This window comes from Pleurodeles waltl, chromosome 6, assembly GCF_031143425.1.
Source record: "Pleurodeles waltl isolate 20211129_DDA chromosome 6, aPleWal1.hap1.20221129, whole genome shotgun sequence".
Lineage (NCBI taxonomy): Eukaryota > Metazoa > Chordata > Amphibia > Caudata > Salamandridae > Pleurodeles > Pleurodeles waltl.
In genome coordinates, this window is record NC_090445.1 from 902,178,576 (window position 1) to 902,205,867 (window position 27,292).

The 27,292-nt window shown below is 42.1% G+C and overlaps 1 protein-coding gene across 1 annotated transcript in view; it reads right to left on the minus strand.

Annotated features, from left to right (window-relative positions):
• Positions 1 to 3,125: 3,125 nt before the first annotated feature.
• CLRN3 (clarin 3) overlaps positions 3,126 to 27,292 on the minus strand; it is a 73,894-nt gene continuing 49,727 nt past the window's right edge. Inside the window, exons 2-3 of the mRNA XM_069239715.1 lie at positions 8,327 to 8,509; positions 3,126 to 4,071 (exon numbers count right to left, since the gene is read on the minus strand). Coding sequence (XP_069095816.1) covers positions 3,800 to 4,071; positions 8,327 to 8,509 — 455 coding nt within the window. The 3' untranslated portion in view covers positions 3,126 to 3,799. The remainder of the gene's footprint in view (positions 4,072 to 8,326; positions 8,510 to 27,292) is intronic.

Consider the following 27,292-nt stretch of genomic DNA (forward strand, 5'->3'; position numbering starts at 1 on the left):
CAAGGTTAGGCCCGCTGAACAAAGTACCCTAAATCCGTGTTTCAGAGTGCTGCCAGGTCCCATACTAAGGATGTGCTGCACAGTGGCAGTTTCGGGGTCCTGCATCAATGATGCATCATTCAGCAGCAGTTCAGAGGAGCTGGAATGCTGCGATGTGGGGTTCTGCATTGAGGATCCATTGTGCAGCGCAGTTCTGAGGTGCTGCAAGGTGGTGACGCGAAGGCTGCTTTGAGGATGTGCTGCACAGTTGTGGTTTTGAGGAGATGCAGGGTCCTGCACCATGGATGCCTCTCGCTGCAGTGGTTCCAATGTGGGGCTGACAGCTGATGCACTGCACTGCATCAGTTCTGCCCAAGAGAACACAGCTGGACTGGCAGAGCACCTTCATGTCCACTTCCAAGGGTCCAGGGCTGGGGTGGCATCACTTAGTGGGGGGTAAGACTCACAGCAGCCAGAGTCCTGTTGATGAGTTCAAGACGGTTGGTGCCTTTTCTGTACCTGAGGCTCATATCAGGAAGCTAGTCAACTAGTTCTTGGAGTCACTCTGGTGATCCTGGGTTCAAGATGCAGGTCCAGTCCTCCCTTAGGCAGCAGAGTAGCAGTTCTTCTTGCAGAGCAGTACAGCTGTCCTGCTGACTCTTCCACATGTCCAGAGGTGTACTGAGGAGTTGGGTCTGAGGGTCCATTATTTATACCTGGTGCCCACTTCGAAGTAGAAGAAGGTTCTGGAGGTTTACACACCCCGAGATGTCTGGAATTTCCTGCCTCCCTGTCCTGGCCCCAGCTTGTCTGTGGTCACAAAACACTAGTATCAAACCCTTTGTGTGTTCAGCAGAGGATATGTGATGTACAAGTGTGGTAGGTGACGGCTCCTCGCACTCATCAAGTCAGAGATGGCCCACCTACCAACACCTATCCCACTTTGTCACATTGTCTGGGAGAAATACACAATGACTAATGGCCTGTTACACCTAGTCATGTGACTCAAGATACAGGCTGCAGGCACCATATAGTTAGAGCAAGAAAATGCAAACTTCCTAAAAGTGGCATTTTCAGACTTGTGGCCTAAATTCTGACTTTACCATGAAAGAGGGTTTTAAATTGCAGTTCTTTACACATAACTCAACCTGTCCCATTTCTCCCAATTGAAAGCTATAACTTTTTTATGTAATAATTTAGCCCAGTGTTGTCCAATTGAAGAAGAAGGCCTTGCAGTAGTGAAACATTTATTTAATCGTTTTTCACTGCCAGGAATGTAAAACTTAAAAGTACATGTCCAAATTTTAAATACACTGCAACCTGCCCTATGGGACTTTTAGGGCCTACTCTAAGGGTGACTTTTGTGTATCAAAAAGGAAGGTCTAGCCTTGCCAAAGGGTTTATTTTGCCACACACAAGCCTACGACATGTTCTAAAGGCTACTTAAGTGAGTGGCACAATGGCACTAGAAACATTGTATTTATATGCCGTTGGTACATGTAAGGACTTACAAGTGACTTACAAGTAACTTAAATATGCAAACTGGGTGTAAGACAATTTTACCATACTTAAAGTGGAGATCACAAGAGCTTAAGCACTGGTTAGCAGTGGTAAAATCATAAAAGCCAATAAAAACGGGTTCAGAAAACAGGAGGCTTAAGGCAAACATTTGGGGACGGCAATACAGAGAGGGCTAAGTCCAACAGATCCTAATTGTAATTGTCCTACATTGGCTACTGGCAAAAACTGAAATTGCAAGACCCTTTGCATTCCTTACGTTCAGTACACCATCCTATCTCCATGAGAGACTCACAATCTCAATGGATTTGTAACCTGCATGAAGCACATACCACCTGTTCCACAAAATACTACATTTAAACTAACAAAAAACTATAATACAAGCATTCACTAAATTTGCATCAACACTCACAAATGCTGTACCTAAACAAATATACTTTCTCTATCCTGTATACTCTGCACTCTACCTTAATTATTTATTTATCTGTTTTAGGTGTTAATTCTATCCAGCTACGATCTCAGAGTTTATCTGTCACTTTGTGTACGCTGTGTTATTCAACATGTAATCTTCACACTGCTCTGACAGCCCTGGGTTATATTCCATTATGATCATTGTGTTTATGAATAAATTGTATGTTTACAAAGAATATTGGAACTAAAAATACTGTGGGACAAATTATTGTGTCAAGAACATTGAAGACAAAAATATTGTTAAGTTACGTTTCTATAGGTAAGCATATCTTCAAGGTATGTAGATACAGAGTTAAGAATAGTAAATTTATACTTACCTATTTGCAAATACCTTGAAGATATTGTTGTACTCAATAGTTTTGGAATTATATTCTGTCCATACAATATTTGTGGTTCTGATATTCTGTCAGTGATCCAAATAAATCAATAGTTTGCGATTTGCCGGACAATGGAAATTGTTTTGCTTGCATCTTTAGGAGTGATTTGCACACCTTTGCTGTGTCAAAAATACCTGAATATTAATTTCTCCGTCACAGCAGCACAGGAACATGAACCAAATTAGCAGTGTTGTTACGCATGGAGAAATACACATTTTTGGAGTATGTTCTGTGGCCAAATATAGGGATTCATAATATCATGATTTTATGAGAACTTCTAGTGAGATTAGAACTTCTGGTGAGGCATGTAGAACATTTAGGTTCGAAAACATACTACATAAATCACTTGGTAATCACATGTCTACTTGAGTGACACCAAAGTGGGAACAATTTGTGTGGGAAAGTCTTGCACAGTCCGCCATGGCAGCCAAAATCAGGCTATTACATGAGAAGACACATAAGGTTGCTGGGATAGAATTTAATTTGGCAGCATTGACAGCATGATGCAGTAAGAATTCAATTTTGTTAATGAAAAAGCAAAGCAACACTTCGGTATCATTTGTCAGGGATATGGCTAGTGCTTAATTTTGAAACAGTGGTTGCATTTGGAATCCACCGGCACTAATTTAGAAGGCCAACTCTTATTTTTCTTCATCAAACTTTGGTCAGATCATGATAAAGAAAATCATGCAAGGGGAAAGAAGGAAGAAAAAGGCAGCAAAACACGACAAAGGGAGAAAACAGGAAACTGCAAGAGTGATAGAAATAGGCAGGGAGTGATAGAAATAGGCAGTGGATTTAAGAGACATTAAGTGGAATCAAGACTGTGTAGTCTGGGGTTTTGGCACCCTGACCTTCGACAGCGGCAGCCTCAGAGTTTTGAACAAGATGCTGCCTTGCGTTACAATGCATGGAGGGGGTGCTACAGGGGTGGAACGCAGGTGTTCCCACATATTCACCCATGCATTCCGACACATTCTCAGATTTATTAACACTTAGGAAGAGGAAAAGGCACCTGAGGATTGTTTTTGTGCAGGAAGGGGACCCTTCCTACACAAAAACAATCTTGCCTACAATGGAAGCACCCATGACCGCAACCCAAGAGTGCCTTCGCTGGCACAAGGCAGATCATTGTGCACCAGTGCAGGCACAGAGCAGGAATGTGCCTTTTATTGGTACATACTGCACATTTCTGCCCTCTCCCTTCCATGCAGTGCAGCAAGACAACTTGTGTCGCATGAAAGTATGACAGATCTGCATCTGAATGTTGTAATTATGTACGCAGCTCAAAGATTATGTTCAAAATGAGTCATGCACGTGCATTCACACTGCAGAACTGCATCCTATTAGATCCACAGGCATGTGACTTCAATGAACACCAATAAACAGAAAATAATTTATTAGGCAACCTATTTTACTCTAAAGTTCGGTTCTTTCAATGCGTGATTCTCCAATTAGAATAAAATTACGTCTTTGGGTGCATTTTCCATTGGCCTCTGCTGCTCCCTCCTTTCGCTGTATCTTGCGTGGTGATAGAAATATATAATCACAATGGTAGCAGCGTTGAACACAATAATGACAAGCAGTAGCCAAAACGAGTACCCATAGTTGATCTGTTGATTGAACGTTGTTTCACTTTTAAAGTTCTCTTTTATCAGACGCTCGGGGAATTTGTTTAAGTCTGTGTTGACCACGCCTAGGATCAGGGCGAGTAAGATGAAGGTACCTAGAAAATGGAGCATACATGAGTGCTCATTCGAAAAGAGTATCATTGCAATATATTGTGCATACGATTTACAGGTTCTTAGTGCTATCACTCCACTTTTCGGATGCAGCCCAGAAATGGTGCCCAGTTTAACCTAGTACTCTTCATTCCCACCCACGTGTACAAATGTGCATACATCAATTTTATTTACTCTAGGCCTCTGAGGTTGGAGTGGCCACAAACTGTCCAACACAAGACAGTGGAAGTCTTTTGTGCCAGATACCTCAGTATTTCAAGCCAGTTTTGTTCAAGTTCATTGCCCTTCTCTATACTGTTGTTATGTTGATTGTGTGTTGGTCTGCCACCGTAAGGGCTCTTCAAAGAGCAAGGGGCAGGGACGATGAAAAAAGAGGGTCAGGGGAGAGGGAAGGAGGGGGCATGTTAAAGGGAATAAGAATGAGGTCTGTGGGTTGACTTGTGTCTCCCAACACTTTAACACTACACTGATTAATAGTGGATTGTGGGTAGTCGGCCTTCCACTGTGAAAAATAGGTGGAAAGGAAGAGAAGAGGACTGGAAATGGTAAGAGTTGGAGGAGGGAAGAACAGGAGGGAATTGGAGCGTGAATGTGGTAGAAGGTGAGGTGAGTTGTGACAGTGAGAAGAATTGATGCAAGCCAAGACAGTGAGTTGCAACTCATAGTGCACTGATATGAAGCTAGTATGGTAGACCATAAAGAGTCCTTTGGACAGCAGAAGACTGCTATTTCCCTCCTCTCCACAGTACTAGACACTTTTTTTAATGGATACATGTACTTGAGAAAACATAGTTGAAAATGGAGATAAAGGGAGAAAGAGCTACAGAACTAAGTCAAAAGCCTTCTTAAAGAGGAGCATCAGGACTACAGGAGAAACACACCACAAGGTTCTGAACTTTAGCCTTCGCATTTGCCAAGTGTCGGGTATCCTAGAGACTGACTTTTCAAATATCAAAGGCCTTCACCTAGATTGCCTAGCTGGGTTCTATATTGAGTAGTCATAGCCTTTAGCCTGGTTACTAAATGCACATGCACCCACAAATGCTTGTTCACACACTTTTTGTCTTTATCTTGTATATACTTTCACACCTCTCTATCACAAATGCCCATACACACACAATACTTTGTTGTCTGGATTTATGTGAGGTTGTTCGTGTGATCTGTGTATGATCATGGACAGAATTTCTCCTCTATTGCAACCCTGATCTATTAATTTGAGGCCCATGTTGGTGGCATATAAAGTCAAATCAAATTAAAATCCATATTTCTGTTTTCTTGAGAATTTATCTTTACAATTTCCCTAAATATATATGCCAAGAGCCACACTGCAAACATTTAGACCCTAAACAAATTGTGCATGTATATATATTTTTACTCCTCGTTGTACTCCAAGTACTGATGAGCCTATATGGCTCACTTTATGGATCATTTAAATTGTTGATTGCCATGTGTTTTCAGAGTTGACAAAAAAGGATTACACAAAATATGGCATTGCTTACAGACAGAATTCCATGCACCTATAGGCCTGATTCACAAAGGGAACTTACACTTTAGAGTACATTTACACTCTTGAGTAAGATTACTGCTTTTCAATATTCACAAACTCTGACTATAAGCTACTAAAAACAACCAGTAGCAAGTCTAACACTACACATGACCAAACACTGGCTTTGCAACACCCCCCCATAGAAAATAATTAAGGCAGGGGATTTAAAATAAAACCCCATAAGAAACAATGTTGAATTAAATTGAATTATTTACCTGAAAATAGTTAAAAGTATAAATAAATATAAATTATTATATAAATAATAAGTAACAATAGTGGATATTTATGATTTAATTATAAAATATTTATATTTTGAATTAAAACAAATGTAACTTTACATGTTATTAAAATAATGACATTAATTTTAATTAATTTATGTATCACATTTATCATAGCCTGCCGTTTCAGGCTCTACTAGCAGTTAAAGGCTTGATCAAGTATTAAAGGTGTAAGCCGAAAGTGGAGGCCTTTAAAAAGGGGGTGAGGCTTTAATTGCTGGTAAAGCCCGCTACGTTGGGCCATAAGGCTATTAGAACATTCCACCTCATGAGGGCAGAATGTCCGAACTGCTTGCATTGGCAAAATCAATAGGTCTCCCCCATGTGAGATCTATTGGCTATGTCAACATTATTTTAGACATGTTGTACAGCAACACAGATGCTGTGCAGCATGGCTAAAAGGAAAAAACATTGCTATAAGATGGCCAGTTCTGGCATCTTTACAGTGTTTTTTTAACTTTCAACCAGGCTGCACAGCAGCCACACAGCTCGACAACATGGTGCAAACATATTGACAAAGCCAAATAGCTCTATTATTTGCTTTTTTAATGTTTTGTAAACCATGTTTACAAGCTCTAGGCACATGTAGTACCACTTTACTGGGGATTTATAAGTAAATTAAACATACTAACTGGATGTAAGCCAATTTTACATGTGTAGAGAAGAGAGCACAATCCCCTTAGTGCTGGTTAGCAGTGGTAAAGTGCAAAGAGTCCTACTGTCAGCAATAACGAGATCAACAAAAAATCTAGGCGGAAGGCAGAACATATGAGGGAAGACCACCCTGGGACTTACAGACTTAACAATGTTCAATAAAACTGAGAGACTTTCAGGAATGCAAATATACTGCAACCTTTTTTCTGCTCTGATTATGCAATAGCATGGTGGATTCTGATTGGTGGAACGCTTGCAGCACTTCACATAAATATTCAAGTTAATCATCGTGATTCAGTTTTAGAAAGTTATGAACATTAGTATAATAATATGCTAATAAAGGGTAATTCAAAATTAATATGAATTGCCACACCCTGTTTGATTATTTATTTACCCGATACAACAATATAGACTACACACTGGGGTTATTCAGATCTCAACAGACAGTCCACATGTTGGCTAGGGAGTTAAGGACATTGCCTAAGGTCCCCACCCTATTATGGAGGAAAATTCCACCCTATATAGAGATCACTTCCTACTTGGCAGGGACCTATTTACTGTTATGAGAGCTCCTGCTGTGGCATCCCCCTCAAAGCACTGTGGGTGTTCAGAGCAGCACCATGTTTATAGCGACCACTTGATAAACTTTCTGCTAAGAGAAAAAGTCCTCCAGAATTTGTTTTCTCCAAACAAAAATCAAATGGGCCGACTAGCAGGAAGTTTTCTCCCTGCACATGTATGCCATGCGCAAGACATGAGCAAGCAAAACCAGCGATGATTCACCACCTATTGATAGTGTGGGGTGAATATGTCTGTGGCCAGATGACCCGGGTGGAATGAGCCACCAGGTCAGAGATTTAGACAAGCAAAGTCAGCAGAGGCTCAATTTGTGTAAACACAGTGCTTTCCCTTATTCATGGCCGTCCTCCCACTCCACACATTTTTAAATGAAGAAAACAAAGACGTGATGGGTGGATTATCTGAAATAATCTCAGCCACTTGTAGTTACTCTGGACCATAATTCAGCACATCAATTGTTTGACCACTTTGCCACACCAGAGTGGAATGAGCAATGGGGAAATCAGCCCTGGTCCTGCTCAATAGGAACAGTCCAGCCTGAACTGCCAGGAAATGTCCCTTCTGAATGGGAACTCAATCAACCCAAGACTAGCTTCAGCTTATTTGGGCCTCATCAGCGTAGTGTAGTTTGAGCCCTGTGGCACAGCAACCATGGGGCCCACATCTGGGCATACCCACTAAGGAAAACAAAAACCTTATGGGTGGAGTGTTCAACCTAATGTGAGGCTCAGCACAAGGAATGTTTGATTACTCAAACGTTTCTATTTTTAAATTTGAATGCACAGTTCTGGAACACGTCTTTGCAACTTGTTGCCCAAGTACCTAGAGAACATTAGACAAGTGTTTTATCTGGACTGTAAAGTAGAAACTGAATACTTCTATTGCTATCTCACTGAATTGTTCGTATAGGGTGCTACCTAAAACAAGATTAAATAAGTCCTTGACATTCACAACTTTCCATTTGAAGACAAAATGGAAGCTGGTGGAGGCAAGGGGACATATCAACCTCAATTTGAGATCTACCATTTTTAGTAGAGTAACTGAGTACACTGTCTCTCCAGAAAATTCCCTAGAATAATAGATCAAGCTTGATGCACACAAGTTTTAAAGACTCGATCCAGACATTGCATAGTTAAGCATCCCTCATCTGATGTTTATGATGGTGAAGACAAACACACTTACCATTTAGGACATTCCATGCATACACTCCGATTGGTCCAAAAAATGTTTGGTAGGGATTGCTCACACTGTTGTAGCATGTAATCCCAGAGCTCAAAAGAGAACAGAATAGGCCAGCCACCAGCAACACGATAATCAAAATATGGACAATTTCAGCGCTGCCTGTTCCACTGGCTCCCTTTAAAACTAAAACAAAATTGTAGATTAATGGACAATAAGATTAATTAAATTACAAAATAGTGCAGCATGGAAGTTCATGTGATATAAATATTTCATAAACATTTACCAATCTGTCTTTCTTTTTTATGCCAGCACAAGGACCAGAGCTGAACTAATGAAAGTATACCAACATGTTTTTTTTTTACTTTTCAGCTTTTTTCCACATCTTAAAATTTGAACTCAGGTAGCCACCAAATAATACTTTATCCTAGTATTTTGCTAGTGTTTTTAGCAGAGCATTATTGAGCAAATAAACATCAGCGAGTTGACACAGTATGGCTAATAATCTCACCAAGTACTGCACCAGGATCTCTGAAGTAGTTCCCAGATTATCAGTTTGCTAAAATATCTAGGGTAGCAGAAGTGACATCCAGCAACCTTTGACGCCACCCTATCCCACCTACACCCTTGTACCATTTCCCATATGTTGTAAGGGGCTAGGGAATGCCATGGAGGGAAACTATAGAAGGTAAACATGGTTATTGCATCAGTTTCATTTATTTGAATCCTTTTACTTTTAGTTTCTATGTGTGCATTAATATCCCACGAAAAGAACATTTGACGGTTCAATGCTAACATTTCCAAATTACAAGGCACTGACAGCAGCAACTGCCCCTTTTCATCCCTAGAAGATGCTCATAGTAATATGCCTGAATTTCTGAATTCTTTCTTCTAAAATACTGTATCACATCTGCAGTAGCTCCTGGTGCATTGTCCGGTCATAAATGCAATAACCCCTATAGCCATCAGAGAATACGTCAACTCATCAATCCATTCTCAAAACTGGCAAATCAATGTTATTTCACACTTTGCAGGTCTGCATATATTCTCTACATACATATTGCAAAGTACTATATTAAGGTCAGTTGTTAACAAAATTACATTTATATAAAGTTCACTATCCCTTTACACTGGGAAGCACGTTAGCCGGGAGTCCAAAGTTAGTGTTCAATCTAATGTTTATTGGGATTAGTCTTGTGGTCCCAAAAACGGATCTGATGCATTGACTGCAGTTTCTTTGTAGCACATTAATGGCTTAAGTGTGATATTAAGAGGAGGCTATGTGAAAACCAAAAAGGCTGCTGTAAATAATAGATGTTGTTAGGTTACAGGGATAATGTTTCAAAGAACAAGAGGTTAAGATAGACATACACAAGAGGCAATCAGAAGTTAGAAGGGAAGGAGCCATGCATTTAAAATAAAGAAAAGGGGGAAAATTAAAAGTTTAAGTCAAGGTCAAATTTTCATGCAGGTTTTTAAGACTATAACAAGTGTAGATTTTTTCCAGTTAATATGCAATTTGTGGACATAAATCTGTAGAATGGCAAAGGCTCCCCAACTCGGAGAGCTGCGCATATGTCAGCAAGCCGGGTCTGAACTTTAGGGAAGGTCGGGTGGGATTGGCTAGCTGGGGCAAGACAGGATGGACTAGGCTTCGCTCGAGACACTAGAACCCCCTTGCATCTCCAGCATTTTTTCTTTTTTCTTTCTCATTGCATGAATCAAGCGTGCTTCACTTCCAGCTCTGCATCCGCAGCAGGTACCACTGGGTACCACATCTGGATGAGAGCCTTTCTCACCCGCCCCAGGCTATGTTCTTTGATTTTCTGCACTCTGTGACAGCTTCAGTGGGTGCATTGGGCTGTGGATGTGAGAGGGTGGGTGGTGGCATGTGGGGGTGTTTATTCAGGGAACACTGATTGTTTTGTGACTGATGGCTTAGTGGCAAAAGGTATCAGAACCTCATACTGAGGATTGAGGGATCAAGGCTAGGTATGTCAGTGCTCATTTCCCTTTTTTAAATTCTGTGTTTGCTGTACTGGGCAATTACTAGCCAACGATTTGTTAGGGGGGAGTTGGTGGCCTCCCCCTTGTTTTCATTTGTCTTGTAATTGGTGACACTGGAATTTGGTGGCTCGGTCGGCTAAAGTGTATTTTGCTTACCTTACTCAGGGGCATCATTTTGTACTGCATTTTGTGGGATTTACTATGATGACAAATGGTGTTTTGCACCAAGCCATGGGGCCAGAGAAGGAGTGTGCTCAGGTATGTGTTTTGGGTTTGATTTAGGCCCTGTGCAAGGGTGCTGGGTGGTGCAAAGAAAGGTTCCAAGCACCCACGGGCTGACGTTAATATGGAAGCTTTAATGCATAAAATTGGATAAGATGGATGAGATTTTGGCCTTGTTGCGCCTGCAGGCTCTCGGGAGCAACCTAGGGAATAGGTAGTACCAGCAGAGAGGCCATGGAGACCAGGGGTGACACCCAGGCTAGCATTACCCCGGTTAAGAAGTGGGGTTGGGATCCGAGTCTAGGGGTCACCCCGTAGGTGCGGCCATTGGGTAATGCTGGTAATGTGGTGGAGCAGGGTGGTGTTTCTGCTGTGATTGTGCCGGCGAAGACTGGTAGCATTGCTGAAAATGAAAACAGTTGCATGGCGATTGGGGTTATGCCATCGGAACGCATTAGCCAGCCTGATTTGGTTGCTAATTTAGGCGGTGGGTTGCCGTGGCTTTCAAAAGTTGTAGTGTTGTCCAGTCCTTGAATGAGAGGCACACTGGCCTGCCTGGAGGAAGGGGACAACGTTGAGAGGGCGAGGAGGTTAGTGGCCCATCTAGATAGTTTAGGAGAACAGGAGGTGCAGGTGGGTTACACGCCTGTGGTGGGGGCCAGTTGGGCAATACACGCTAGCTCTGGTAATACAACTTGTTAGATTTATAGAAGCCACATCACCATAGCTTAACTTGTGTCTCTAGTTTTCAGAAATGTCTGTCCGGCCCAATACTGTATACATCCATCATGGAATTGCCCTCATCAAAATCACTTTCAGGTGTCCAATGTGTTGATCACTGCTTAAACCCACAGGAAAAATCCACGTGTCTGATAAATCCATTCTAAGAAGATCTAGGGGAACACAACTTTGGGCCAATTTTCAGCATGGCTATATTCCTTGTGAGGAAGACTGAATCTTTGGGGTAAAAAGCTGACATGTTGACATCTTCTTGCACTCTTTGTCCTGGTTAGCCAATCAGGGTGAAGGGAATCAGACACTCAACAATGCACACAGTAGGATGTGCAGATGGGAAGGAAATATGTTTGTGGCTGGTTTCCCTACAGTCCAGGGATACCTGCGACCTGTGTTTTTTTCCAAATGTCTGAATTCCACTGCACCTAGGAGCATATTTACAAGCCCCCGTGCCACTTTAGCACCATCATAGAATCATTTTGTTTATGCTAGGGCAGTGCTAAGGAGGCTTTTCTGCCACACCATATTTACAAAGTGGTGCAGTGCTTGCATTCAGGCATAATGTATGCAAGGGAGGCATTCCAGTGCAGGGAGGCCCGAAAAAATAGTGCAGAGAAATTTACAACATTTCACTGCGTCATATGTGGCCTCATATGTGGAGTGTCATATGGTGGAGATTTGTACAATCAAATAGTGTAGACTGGATTGGTATACAGTGAAGTGTCATAAACTAGAGTGTCGTACAGAGGAGCAGCATACAGTGGAATAGCATAGAGTGGACTGATGTGTAGTGCAGTGGTGCAGAGTGGACATATCATAGAGTGGAATAGCATAGAGTGGAGTGGCGTACAGTGGAGAAGCATAAAGTGAAGTGGCGTAGAGTGAAGTGAAGTACAGTGTAGCGGTGTACAGTAAAATAGCATAGACCAGAGTGGCGGAGAACGGAGTGGCATGCATCAGAGTGCTGTAGGGTGAGGTCTTGTAGAGTGGAATGCTGTAGAGTGTAGTGTGAAGCAGGGTAGAGTGTATGGTGGTAGACTGTAGCAGCATATAGTGTAATAGCATACTGTGGAGTGCCGTAAAATGAAGTGTTGTTGAGTGGAGCAGCATACAGTGGGATAGCATAGAGTGTAGTGGCATGGAGTGCAGTGGCATATAGTGGAGTACAATACAGAGTGGTGTAGAGTAGAATAACTTTAGGTATACAGGCACACAGTGTAGTGACATAGAGTAGAGTGGAGTGGTGTATAGTCAAATAGTGTAGAGTAGAGTGGCAAAGACTGGAGTGTTATACAATGGAAGAGCGTAGAGTGTGGTAGTGTAGAATGCAGAGTGAAGTAGCATAGAGACAACTAGTGTAGAATAGAGTGATGTACAATATATTAGCCTAAAGTGGATTGTTGCACAGTGATGTGGTGCATAGTGGAGTGGCGAACAGTGGATTAGTGTTCAGTGAAGTGGCACACACTATAATAGTATTCAGCGCAGTTGTGTACACTGAAGAGTCATACAGCCCAGTGGCATACAGTGAAATAGCTTAGAGTGTAGTGTTGTAGAGTGGAGGTGTGTACAGTAGAATAGTGTGCAGTGAAGTGGGGTAGAGTAAAGTTGCACAGAATGGAGTGGTGTCCAGTGTGCAACATAGAGTGGAGTGACGTACAGAGGAGTAGCATACAGTGGAGTGGCATAAAGTGGATTGAGGTACAGTGTAGTGGCGTACAGTAGAATAGCATAGACTGGAGTGACATAAAGTGGAGTGACTTACAGTGGAGCATCGTAGAGTGGAGTTTTGTAGAATGGAATACCACAGAGTGTAGTGTTGTTGAGTAAAATGGGCTAGAGTGTAGCGGGGTAGATTGTAGTGGCATACAGTGAAATAGCATACTGTGGTGTGGCACAGAGAAGAGTGTTGTAGAGTGGAGTCACATACAGTAGAATATCATAGAGTATAGTGGTGTAGAGTGCAATGGCATACAGTGGAGTAGCTTATAGTAGTTTACAGTGGAGTTGTATAAAGTGGAATAACGTTAAGTGTACTAGGGTACATTGTAGTGACATAAAGTGTAGTGGCATACAGCAGAATAGCATTGAGTAGAGTGGCAAAGAGTGGTTTGTTACACAATAGATTAGCATAGAGTGGAGTGATGTTTGTGGAGTGGGATAGAGAGAAGTGGTGTAGAATAAAGTGTTGCACAGGTTAATAGCATACAGTGGATTGTCCTAAAGTGGTGTGGCATTTAGTGGAGTGGCATACAGTGGAGTCGGAGAGAGTGAATTGGTGCACACTGGAGTAGCTTACAGTGCAGTGGTGTACACTGTAGTAATATACAATGCAGTGGCATGCTTTGGAATAGCATAGAGTGTAGTGTCATAGAGTGGAGTTGCGTACAGTGAAATAGTGTGCAGTGAATTGGGGTAGAGTGAAGTGGCATAAAATGGAGTGGTGTCCAGTGTACTAACATAGAGCGATGTGACATAGTGAGGAGTAGCATACAGTGGAGTGCATAGAGTGGAGTGTCATAGACTGGAGTTGCAAAAAGTGGACTTGTGTACAGTGAAGTAATGTAAAGTGGAAGAGCATAAAATGGAGTGGCATTGACTGGAATGTCATAAAATTGATTGGCATAGAGTGCAATAGTGTACAGTGGAGTGGTGTAAAGTGGAGTGGGGCTGGTTGTCGTGGAATACAGTAGACTAGCCTAGAGTGGAATGATGAATAAAGGAGTGGCGTAGAGCATAATAGCGTGGAGTGGACTGGCGTAGAGTGAGCTGGCATAGAGTGGAGTTGTGAAGAGTGGAGTGTGGTAATTGAAACACACATAACGTGAAACTGTGTGTTTGGATGCAGATGTAATGTGGCAGCAATATACATTATGAGTCATAAATAGTCATTTTTGATAATATTAAAGATAGTGTTAGTATTAAAGTAGTGTTAATTGTAAAAGTTTTAAAATACGTAATTAGATAATGTGCAGTGGTGTACTGTAGTAGGTTTATGGTGTACTGCGGTACGTTTGGATGGTAAGGAAGTATGTGATTGGCTAATGGCCGTGTTCATCAAATGTAGAAGACAGTCATGTTGTTTTAGCCACATTTTGGCTGCATTCTGCATTTCGCTCTGTTCTAGTTTAGGGTCTTGGGTATAGCTTTTATTATTGTTTCTTTCCTATCACACTTTATTAAAGTGGCAATAGGTGTAGAAATGTATTTATATTTTCTATAAAAAAATTTCAAAGGTTGAGGAGAGCTGCACAATGTTCTATAAAAGGTGTGGTCATTTGTGGGTATTATGCTGTATTCCATAGACATTTTTGTGAAGGTTTAAATATTCTAGAAAATACAAAACAAATATAAATACAAATACAAATATAGTATTCATAAATATAGTACATTATGGTGTATTTTTAATTTGTTAACATATTTCTTTTTTTTAAAAATAGTTCTAAGAACCACAGTACTTCTGAGTAAGTACCATAGCAATCAGTATTTTTTTTTAAATATATGGAAACATATAAAAATGTTTTTCTACCTGACCACTCTAATAAAGGGATAACAGGTAGGGAATACATCAAACCTAATACTTAGCTATAGCTAAGGGTGTTGGGCAGAACACGCCTAAAGTATACCTAAGAACAACATGGCTGCATTTAAGTTTTGTAAAGGCAGTCATAAGCCAATCACTGAGTGCATTGTCATTGTTATGTTCCACAGCGCTTCCATCAAATTATGTGCAATACTGAAAAACTTCACAGAAGTATTTCAGCAGCAACAGATATCACAAAAATTAAAGGCCATATAAAGTAAAAAACACTTACCTTACTTACCGGTGCTGGAACATTTGTGTCCTTTACAGGAATCAATACTCAATGAGGTCAACTGATCTTTGGACCCTCCATAGTATGTGATAGAACCATACAATAACATTTCAATACAAACCAATTAAGTTACACAGTATGACCAATTTGGACATACATGGAATCTCCAGTCTGGATCAAAGTTGAGGGGGTTTATTTTGAACTTAAGCTCAGAGTCATGTAGACAATTTGCAAGATGAAGGTAAAAAGATACAGAATCCCCAAGGATTGCCAAGGAGATGAAACAATTTTCGACAAATTAACATTAAGAGAACTAGGCACTCTACAAAGACAATACCAAATAATAATAAAATAATTTGATGTACTGAAAATAAATGCTGCTTAGTTTTAATAAGCACTAAGGAAGTTCAAATCATCAAAGTTCAATTTAGCTGGGCATGGGGGAATCCTACAGTTGGCCAAATCAGAGAAATAAATGTTTGGGGCGGAACACATGCGGGCAAAAGACACAAAAAAACAAAAAGGACGAAAAACATTAGGAAAAAGGTAATCTTGGGCAACAGCTTACTAACTAAAATGGGCAAAATGTAGGTAAAAAAAGGAAAGCCTCAGCATGTCAGAAGCTCAGTCAGGAGTCTTCTGTGAGGGTTAGGAGGAAAGTTTTGAAGTCTCAACAAGGCATTTCACAGGGGCAAAGCCAGAGAGGAATATACCTCTCCAAGGGGCTCCACATTCAGAATTCAGGGCAATAAGAGGTGCAGCTTCTCATCTTCAGGAATCTTGAATTCTTCTCTGACAGCATACTGACAGGGATCTGATCTAAGTTCTGCTGAACATTGATATATCAAAGTTCATATGACAATCTGATTCCTTGGGAAAACTGTTGTTTTGATGTTGAAGAGGCATCATACGAATAGAAATTGATCATACTAATCCAAGTTGAAAAATTCTCAGATTTTCCCAAGTCTGTTTTGAGAACAGAGTAAATCCGAGTTAATCCACATGAGATTGAAGCACATATTTAAATTGCTATTCCACAGACTAGGATGCTCCACATCCAAGGTCAAATGCCTACAACTCTCTTTGTGTGAAAAAATAGACATCTACTACTCATGAGGGCAAAGTCTGAAAGAAATGCTCACGTTAGCATTGTCACAAAATGCAGGGCTTAGCAGACCTCACTGATGCTAATTAAAATTAATTAATACAGCACAATAATACATTCAAATAAACACTTTTTAATATGCAAAGTACACATTCTGCATTCATAATTCATCATTAATATTCATTTTACAGTATCCTTAAACAAAATGACTGAATACATTTCAGTCAGTATAACATCGAAGAGCATTTCTCTACTTTTGTGCTCGTATTTAAAACATTAATCATTAGACGTTCAATATCATTTCAATAGAGACTATTAGTTCAGAGCATAAATTATAATAACATAATATCAGTTTAATTCTTCAAACATTTGATTAAACGTCAATACCACCTATGTCTCTAACATAAGTCAAAACTAATGTACATTTAAAATTGTTCAGGGTCGATTCTAGACTTGGATTTTAGAGTTTGGGATGATCAAACCTCAAGCACTCAGACAAGGAAGGAAACGGATTCGCTGGACATGGATGGTATTTCTGACCATCCCTTGCTAGAACTCGTTCATATGGACTCCCTTGAGAGTGACACTAGTATGGTGCAAGGAAAAAACATTCCTTCTTATGAATCCAGTCAAAAGCATGAAGAGGACATGTTGCGTACCATCATTTCCCTTAGTCCATTTCAGGATAGTACCTGCAATTCCCAGCCCCAGTCGAATGTTCCAGCTAATTTCTGTCGACATTGGACGTCATGGCAACCCCAATAAGGCATCAGGCAGATAAGCAAGACATTCAAGTCGAATTACTCAACATCATGGCTAAGTATATTGTGGACGTTGATTCAAAGCTACAAGCCCTCAATAATTTGATCCAGAGAGCCCAAAAACAGGACTATGTACAACAAGTGGCGGGTGGCTGTGTGATCTCAGGGAATAATCCTCAGATCATGGTCCCCATACTAAATGATATATTAGTGGAAGTTAGAGCCCAGGCTCTAAGTACTAGGGAAAGACTCTGTGTATTAGAACTCGATGAATCAGGAAAATGTGAAGAAGAAAACATTGTCAAAGAAATTCTGTCAAGAGAACCCTTCAGTGCATCTTCCCCACAGGCCACGTGACAAATAGAGCCTAGAAACATACTCAGCAGTTTACATGAAGGGGCTCACTACACAGGGAACCACTGGAAGAATTTAAGTACTATTAGAAAAACTGAGACAAATGCCCCCATAGTGCTTCCCAAAGCCCAGTACACTCAAAGTCAAAAAGGGAAAAGTAGAAGCAAAGGAAAGCAAGGAAAAAAGCAAGATCAGTTAAGCAGAAAAGCATACATCAAGTCTTTACGCACCATAAGCAGTCAACCATACTGAATGTCAGTAATACTAATGCTAACGATTTTTTCACCATCTGATACCAAACTATCCGCAACAGTTGAGGAAATTCCTAGCTCTGGTCCAAATTCCCAGAGTGCTCCTGTACCCCCAGTAACAGGGGGCAAAAGACACACGGAACAAAGCTTTCTTTTTGGTCTATCAACGGTGGGAACAAAGTGTGATATTCTATCAGCAAGCCGATTCCCATGGTATGTACGTCAGTGAACTCTCCATCAATTACAGAGTCTTATGGCATAGTAGAACATCAGCATTGAACAACAGAGGAAAGCAACCAGGAATATGAGAAGGTGGGTAAGGCCCAAAGATGGAATGAAAGGCGTTCATCCAGCCCTAGCACGCAGTCAAAGTATCTGCCGCAGCATCAATCGGATACAGGTTATAATCGCTCGACACAGAGGATGAGGCATCTACAAAAGTCTCATTGGCGGTGACTCACACAGAGGCGCATAAGCTACTCCTCATTCTGTACTTTAAATCAGAGGGAAATTTTGACATCCTGAATAGAGGAAACATTCTTAAATTGATTGGGAAATTAAGAGGCCTATCCCAGATCTCATCGGGGGATCTGCTCTCTGTTGAATTTAAACCCCATCTATTCGGGAGCTATCAAGAGGCCACACTAACAACTTGGTCCACAGCAGGCCATGTGCATCAACTAGTATCATGCTCCTACACTTTTTTATCATGGGGCATTGAATTATGATAAATAGATCGTCCTCGTTACCCAGGTCCACTGCAGGCCCCCAGGAACTGTAATAAATCAGTGTTAAGAGGAGCGACAGGGACAGATACAATCTCTTTGGCGAGGGGAAACTTATCAGTTTGTGATGGTGAAACAGGAATAGGCCACATATTTTGTGCCTCCAAAGAATCTCCCCCTTCTATTTTGCAAAAACGTCCCTGACAGTACTCAAAAGGTCAGGAACCGGGTTGCAGTTAGTCCATATGTCAAAATTTGTTAATGGAATGTCCATGGTATTCAAACACTCTTGCATGATCAAGAAGCACAATCCTTTTTCCAGGAATACGATATTATCCTACTCCAAGAAACCTGGAGCACCGAGCTGATTGCGGTTTCCGGGTACGATGCCTTATACATTCAAGCAAGGTCCTATATCAAATACGGTCAATCAAAGGGAGGCCTGGCGACCTTGATTTCCACGGCCCTCATATGCCATAAAACCTCAATCGACATAGAGTCAAACAGGATCCAGGCAACTAAGATCACATTAGGTAGACCACTGCAGCCAACTAGATTTAATTCTTCTAAATGTGTACATTCACCCAAAACAAACTCATAGGGGGGGATTGGAAACTCTGGGTGAATTTGCCAAAACCATACTGAGACAATACCAGGAGTACGCACTTATCATTTGTGGTGATTTTAATCTTAACCTATTGCTCCCAAAAGGAGGAAACGCAAAGAACCAAGGTGCAAGTGCCCACAGACATCAGTTAGAGAAACTAGGGGGCATATTTATACTCTGCTTGCGCCTGATTTGCATTATTCTTTTTATGCAAATTCAGTGCAAAACTAACACAATATTTATATTTTGACGGTAGACCCCACTAACATCAAAATATCTCAGTGTGCGTCATTTTCTGGATGCGTGAAACCACCTTCGCGTTAATGACTTGCAAGGTAGTTGTTCTCGTCCCAAAAATTACTTAAACCCCCGTGCGCCATATTTATCCAACCGGGCAAAAATCCCGCACGGCTGGGAGGTGGAGTCGAAAAATGACGCACAGCCCGATTTGCGTAAAAAATTTACTTCTGGGCAGGCGTTAAAATGGGGCAAACACACCAGTACTTACGGAAAACACACAGAAGCAACATCAGAGCTCCAAAAGGAAGACATGGAGGTGCTATTCATCCAGCATGCACGAAGACGCAGAGTACAGGACCAACAGCAGCAGCTTCCACCACACCAGCAGGGACCCCAAAGGCAACGCAGAAGGCAGAAGAGGATATTCCGGACCAGGACAACCCTTCAGGGCCTCAGGGAACATCACATCATCCAGAGGTACAGACTAAACTGGCAAGCCATACAGCAGCTGCTGCGCCAAATCGAGCCACAGTTGGCACCTAGCTTGCAGACACCCCACATCATTCCACCAGTGACCAAGCTGCTAGCTGTCCTCCCCATGTTGGCAAGTGGCTCTTTTCAAACAACTGGTGCCCTGGTTTGCCGGGATCTCACAAACATTCTCTGCCTTCCTACCCAAGGTATCGGATGCCATCATCTCCCTCACACCCTGCCACAGCAGCTTCCCCAACACACAGCAGAAACAGCAGGAGACCAAACAGGGCTTTTATCAAATTCATGGTTTCCCACACGCTCTTGGTGCCATTGACTGCACACATGCACGGATCATGCCACCTGCTGCAACCGAGCATCTATACTGCAACAGGAAGCACACACACTCCATCAATGTGCAGGCCATTGTGGATAACCGGGGATTGATCACCAACATTGTGGCAAAGTATCCTGGGAGTGTACATGATTTATTCATCTTCCGCCACTGCAACATCAATCAACACTTCCAGGATGGATGATATGGCAATGGCCTACTTGTTGGTAAGTACAAAAACCTAGTTATACGCTGCACAGCAACCGTGTAGGACATACAGCACATACACCACTACATTGACACGTGGCCAGAAAGACTCTGAGGTTGTGACACTGCTAGTCATGTTTGAAATCATGACCCAATGGGATACACACCTATGGACAGATACAAATAACAACAGATGCCAAGGCAGAGCCACAAGGGACCAAGTTAAAACCACACAGTGACAACGACATGGCCTTAACTGGCAGTACAACTTGGAAGATGAATCTTCCAATATCACATCAATAACACTCAATCACACACCCTTCCAAGCAATACATACTGTGTAAGGGGTGTGTAATGTGTTTCGCCGCTGGTCAAACACCATGAGACACATAGCATGATGATGCTGACTCTAAAGAAGGTGACATGGAAACATTGAGGCAGTACCAACATCTCACATCACTCCTGGGGCGACATTGCCCGCTACCAATAAGGAAGTGGACTCTGCAAAGAACACATATTGATGTGACAATATTGCAAAGTGCACATTGCTACACATACGGATTGAGACAATTACACATATACACAACAGATGTACAGGCACATGGACTTTCTGACACTTAAACCTTCACCCCCACAACCAAGTTCGCCAGCTCACCTGGGCCAGGTTCAGGAGTCTAGGTACACGTTTGCACATGAGCCAACTCGGTGAGGGCACTAAAATAAGTTTGAATAGAACTAGTTACACATGGGATATTTGTGCATTGTCAATTGTGAACACTTCAGCGCTGCAAACTTATGGAGATGTGTTGTACATTGTCACCTAGCCAAATCAAAGGGCCTCACTGTTTTTTCACATGCTAGTACATATGTTGAATTGGATGGGATGTTCAGGCCATATAGTGCAACTGTGTGACCACCACAGTGGAATCGATTCTGTGTGTGGAAGTATCATGTCACCTCCAGTGAAGGCACATGGACACTTCTTTCACATGACATAAAGCGTGGGAGATACACAATGAACTGAAAGTTTACAAATATACCGCTGATATCCAGTCAATCAGCCAAACACCAGTTTAGATAAAATAAACAACCCAATGCTGAAAGAACATCCTAGAAGCCTAGGATCCCACACAATAACACAAACACAGATGAGTCACAGATGACACAAGATAACAACTGCCATGCAAAGTGATAACCAAGGTGCAACCAACATCTAAACATTTACACTCATTTTCTCTTTCAGCTGATCAGGGTTATGGGATCCAGCCATAGATCATGACCCCATTTGCCAACCCAAGCACAGCATCAGAGTGTGCCTATAATGAGGCACATCGGAGGACACACACCATGGTAGAGAGGACCTTTGGCATCCTGAAGTCAAGATTCAGGCGCCTCGACATCACTGGAAGCAGCCTCTTATATTCACCTCAAATGGTCTGCAAGATCATTTTGACCTGTGCCATCCTGCACAACATTTCTGTAAGGAAGAACATTCCCCTATATGAACCAGACCCACAAATGCCTGAAGAGGAGGAAGAAGAGGATGCTGTTCGTCAACATGAGAAGAAACCATCCAAACACTGCAGCAGGATTGCGTCGGAGACAACACATTGTACAAAACTTCTTCGAACTATAGTCACCACTTTCTTACCATATGTCAATAAACACCTCACTTCATCACTAAATCATGCTCTGGGTACTTTTTTATGCATCACATGATCCCTAGGAATCATAATCAGAGTTTAGCCTCATGGAGCATTGCAGAAATATAGATTGGGATACTGAAAAAGCAACATCACATTTGATGGGTATGAATGTACTCCCAACATCACACACAGTGTAAATGACATATAGGGGGTCATTCTAACCCTGGCGGTCCAAGACCGTCAGGGCTAAAATGACGGGGGCACCGCCAACAGGCTGGCGGTGCCCCGCTGGGCATTCTGACCGCGGCGGTTCGGCCGCGGTCAGAAGTGGAAAACCGGCGGTCTCCCGCCGGTTTTCCGCTGCCCAAATGAATCCTCCATGGTGGCGCATCCCGCCAGGAACAGGATGGCGGTATGGGGTGTCACGGGGCCCCCGTAAGAGAGCCCCAAAAAGAATTTCAGTGTCTGCTTTGCAGACACTGAAATTCGCGACGGGTGCAACTGCACCCGTCGCACCTTCCCACTCCGCCGGCTCAATTCTGAGCCGGCGTCCTCGTGGGAAGGGTGTTTTGCACTGGGCTGGCGGGCGGCCTTTTGGCGGTCGCCCGCCAGCCCAGTGCAAAACCCAAAATACCCTCAGCGGTCTTTCGACCGCGAAGCGGTATTTTGGAGGGGGAAGTCTGGCGGGCGGCCTCCGCCGCCCGCCAGACTTAGAATCACCCCCATATTCTCTCTATGTCACATGTGAAGGGCAATATCAGAGGACCACATCTATGACACACGTCCATGTTGCCAACATGGTTCATTGCAGCACATGACACACAACTAAGACACCATCAATCACAAGTTAAAATAGTGTTTCATACATGATGCAGTGGATATGCTATTGCATTGGTAACAGGAATGTATGACCAGACCCTTGACAGCAGTAAGTGTGACATCAGCTATCTTTGGAGCATGTGTGACAATGAGTCCAACTACGCTGAAAATGGATAGCACGAGTGCCCCAGGTATGGCTAGCATGTTCAAATGCCTGACTCATGGGTAGTATACAAACAAGTGACCAGGAAGTGGTATCCAGCATTCCAGTACATATGATGGCTTACCCTTGTAATATTGCCATTATCAACCGTCCTCTATCTATCCTGTGCATAGTTTGTCATGGGAGATGTTTTGTACCCAAAGTCAGGGAAGTTCACACAGCATTAGACCCTACGGGTATGACAAACACATATCCTGACTGATGTACCACAAAGAATGGCATCTGATGGTTATCCACATTTACAACACATGCATACAAGCACATTATGCAAAACACGTCTTGTGACATTGACACAGAGGTACACAAACAATTGAAATAGCCAATTCACAGACATATACCCACAGGCCATGTGTGAATGTATTAAGTTGCATAGCCTTGCTATCCTCTATTGAAGCACCACCTGCTCAAACTAGGGAATACCAATTTTTATTCCAAATATTTGGGTTGCTGTTGCGTCAGTCAAGAGTGCTAGTCCGGCACAACAACATGAGTATTATGGTCTGCAGTAGTTTGGTCTGCCACATGTGTCCAAACAATGGAACACACACAGCAGGCCCTAACAGCCTATCTCTGTATAGTTACAGCTTTCGTGTACGTTAAAAATGAGAAAAATGACGGAAACAGAGGTAAAGACAGATATTTTGATGCAAACGTGTCAAAAAAGATGCATATGCGTCAAATTTTGCCGCATATGCGCTGAAAAATGATGCTCACAGCCATTACAGATCCATTGGTCCCTAGCGGTAATTCCAACACTGCACCCCATGAAATTGGTTATCCATGAAAAATGTATTGATCTTTGAATGCTGGAGTATTTTTAAGACTTTGACGCAAAGCCCGTAAGCGTCATAAAAGTTTCACGCATCATAATATAAATGTGCCGCATTTGAGACAGGAAGTGATGTAATAGGATTTTCTGTTTACAGAAATGGTACAGTGGGTTTACTTTCACTTTCACTTTGCAGTCTGTGATTCTTCTAGGCTGTGTGGCTGTGCTGAGAGTTTTGTCTGTCCAAATTGTGCTTTTGTCTCATGTGTGCCATTCCATTTGTCATCTGTTGTATTTGTAATTGTCTCAGTAAATCAGTGTAAGTGTGTATTTGTCATTTCTTGTGTCTGATTTTGTCTGTGTACTGTTGGGAGTGTGTAGTGGGTATTGTTGGTTGGGGTATTGTTGGACTGTTTGGGGTTCTTTATATTTCATTTTCCTTGCTTCTTTCCCTGTATTTTCCTATTTTCCCTTTCCTATCCCTATAACGTTTTGTCATGTTGGGAAGGCCACGTCTGGGGAGAATGGGTGAGGAGGAGCTGGGGGCTTTCATTTGGCTGGTGTGTCACTTCTTCCCCCTGATGTTAGAGGCTGGTGGCAGGGTGATACAGTGGTATAACACGGAGGCTTGGAGACTCAGGGGGTCCAAGGTGCTCTTCCATCTGAAGAGAGTATTCAACAGCAAGCGCAACGACCACCAACTCAAGCGTTGCTGGGCTGACCATGTGGCCAGAGAGCAAGACCTGCTGGACCACCTAGGTGTGGTGATTGGTGGCCCTGTTGGTGAGTACAGATCAGACTAATGTGCCCATTTAAATGCTCTGTAGTGACAGTAGCAGATTTGTTGACATGCTGCATGCAATGTTTGTGGACATGTGGAAAGAAAGCTAAATATACAGTGGCACAGATTTGTACAATATTAGATACACATTACGGTCATTTGATGATGCACAAGCTGCACAAACTTACAAAACACAACTTGATCTTGTAAATTAGTGCTGCTTTGACATCAATAGATGATGGTAATGTGGCTCAAACATATGTTTCATTCATGTTCTGTGAGTGCACCAGGAATGAGATGTATTTCACAGGAATGAATGTAGTCCCCGATTATTTGGAATACATGTGTGAACTGTATTCATGGCCATACGTACAAAGTTCTTCCTAACCTCTGGTAATATCTTAGGCTGATACTTTGACTTGGTTTGTGCAGCATTAAAATTAGAAATGGATGCCAAAGTAATGCACACCGGATAATATCTAACTGTTTGATGCTACTTTCCATAGCTGTAGCGTAAAAACATGAAGCAAATGCTACACATTAAAAAAATAAAATTGTTCCTGTGTGTTTTAATTTGCCTTGGGCACACTTGCTGGTACAGAGCTGATGCATTTGCCATCTTTGTCAGTTTATAGCCAAGCAATTTTCATAAGTTAATGGGTCATCATGGGATCCCTGAACTTGGTGAATGCATGGTCACAAATTATTTATTTGCATGATGTTGTGCAAGGGACTCCTGAATGCTTCCATCATACATTTCAAATGATAAAATAGTTTGCTAGTTTACATTTGGTACACCCCTGCTGATCTAGTGCAGCATATGAATAACAGTTAACTTCTCAGTATGAAGGCTATCACAGACATGGGTGTATGCTAAGATCAGCAGACTCGCATTCCTGTGACTGCTGCCATTCCCAAGGAGTATACAAATTGAGACCTATCTCATCAAGATTGCCACAGTAAGACATTTGCTAAACCATGTTTCAATTCGGGGACAGTGTCAGTTCATTGTATAACCACAGATCATCCAACTTGGCAAATGTAAGATGATGAATGTGGATACCAGTGGTTTACAATACCTGATATAGGTACATAGGGCCATGAGTAACACATTTCAGGTGCAATGACTACACCTATGCCCATGCATTCTGTCATGCATGATCAAATTAGACACTGTCAGCATATATTTGTTTGTTGTTTTGATTTAGATGAATGGTCAATCCATGTTTAGCGTAACATTGTCATCAAGTAACACACAGGATCCCTGCCATCATGGTGTCATAGGGGGCATATATGGCTGTGGGTACACTGACAATGTGGCATATGTAACCTACAGACAACACAGGTCCACATATAATGGACTATTGAAGGCATAATAATTCATGAGCTAAACTCAACCCACATGAGCATCACACAGTAACTGATTGTCCCTTGATGCACAGCCACAATACCTGAGTGACTGGTATTGTAGTGCACCTGGAATGTGGCTTTGTATGTCTCTCATAACAACAAATGAAGAAATGGAGTACCCTCTCTAAATAAATCTGCACCCAATTGAGTAATCATGTTTGTCACCACATGATTGTTAGGGCCAGAGCATGTGTGCATATGTGTGTCTATCACTCACTGGAGTGACAGGGTCAATACATGTTTGCAGTGGTATGTCTGTTGGGGTGTCTACATGCCTGAGGTGCTGGGCTATCATATAAAATATCACACACAGTGAGTTTTTGTTCCAAATTTTGTACAGTGAGCAGACATTGAGCACATTTCACCCTCCAGGTTTTACAGGTGGACCAGCCCCCTACACAATTGGAGAAGTGGCTTGATTTGCAGACCAAGACATATCAAGTAAGTGTTGATATGTTAGTTCTGTTGTGTGTTTTACTCCTGGGTGTCGGACACATAGCAAGGTATGATGTGCTGGCACATGATCTGATATGTGACTTGACTGGAGTTTGACATTTTTTTCATTTTTGAGTTGGACAATCAGTGGCGGAGAGTCATATTTTGGGTATCTAGTGCTGCACTGTAGGCATGGGCAGGTGAACAGGGTGATATTTGTTGCTACATGTATGCCAATGAAAAAATTGGAGGTAGGCATTTTCATGATTTAGTCAGCAAGTCATTTGATTCACACAGAACAGTGATGCCGAACTATTACCCACAGACTTCAGCCTCCCTGTTAACTAATGAACATGTAGGACTGTATGTTTGACTTTCTAGCAACATCTAGCTCCACATGTTGTACTACGTTTATGTGGCACTTGAGTACAATGTCATAGGTGTGCATGCAGCTCAAGCCCAGATGGGTGCTTGCATCTATGTGCTTGTTTTTGGAAAGGTATTAGTGAGATCAAATGATGTTGAAAATTGTCCGCAATTGGGAACATAAATGTGGATGTGATTGTCCTATGTTTGTGTCTATCCTAGTTTGCAGCTCTCCCTACCTGTGGTGGACTGACTAAACCCATGGACAGCTGTCCACAGCTTCCTGGCTGTCCTTGATGTTTGAGTATGTGTTGCATGTCCATCACCCCCTGAGGCACAGGGTTAGGTTTATGAAATATGTGTACCTAGGTGTGAGGATCCCAGTGTTGAAGACAGACATGTAATTCCAACATTCATTTGTTCCAACCTATGATACCCCCTCATGATTAGCAACTGCATACCATCCTGGCAATTCCATTTACAAATCACTGATCTTGTGGCCCTTGATTGTCATTCAGAAGATATTCATTAGTTGGCCTGTCACATGTGGAGTACTTGCAGCATTTGTTATGTGCCTAATGGCAGAACAATGAGGCATAGATCATTTAAGTAGGTACACACCTTTTTGAGCATTGATGTGCTGTTATACAGGAGATGTGTAGGCTGCGTTGGCATGTCATTCCTCA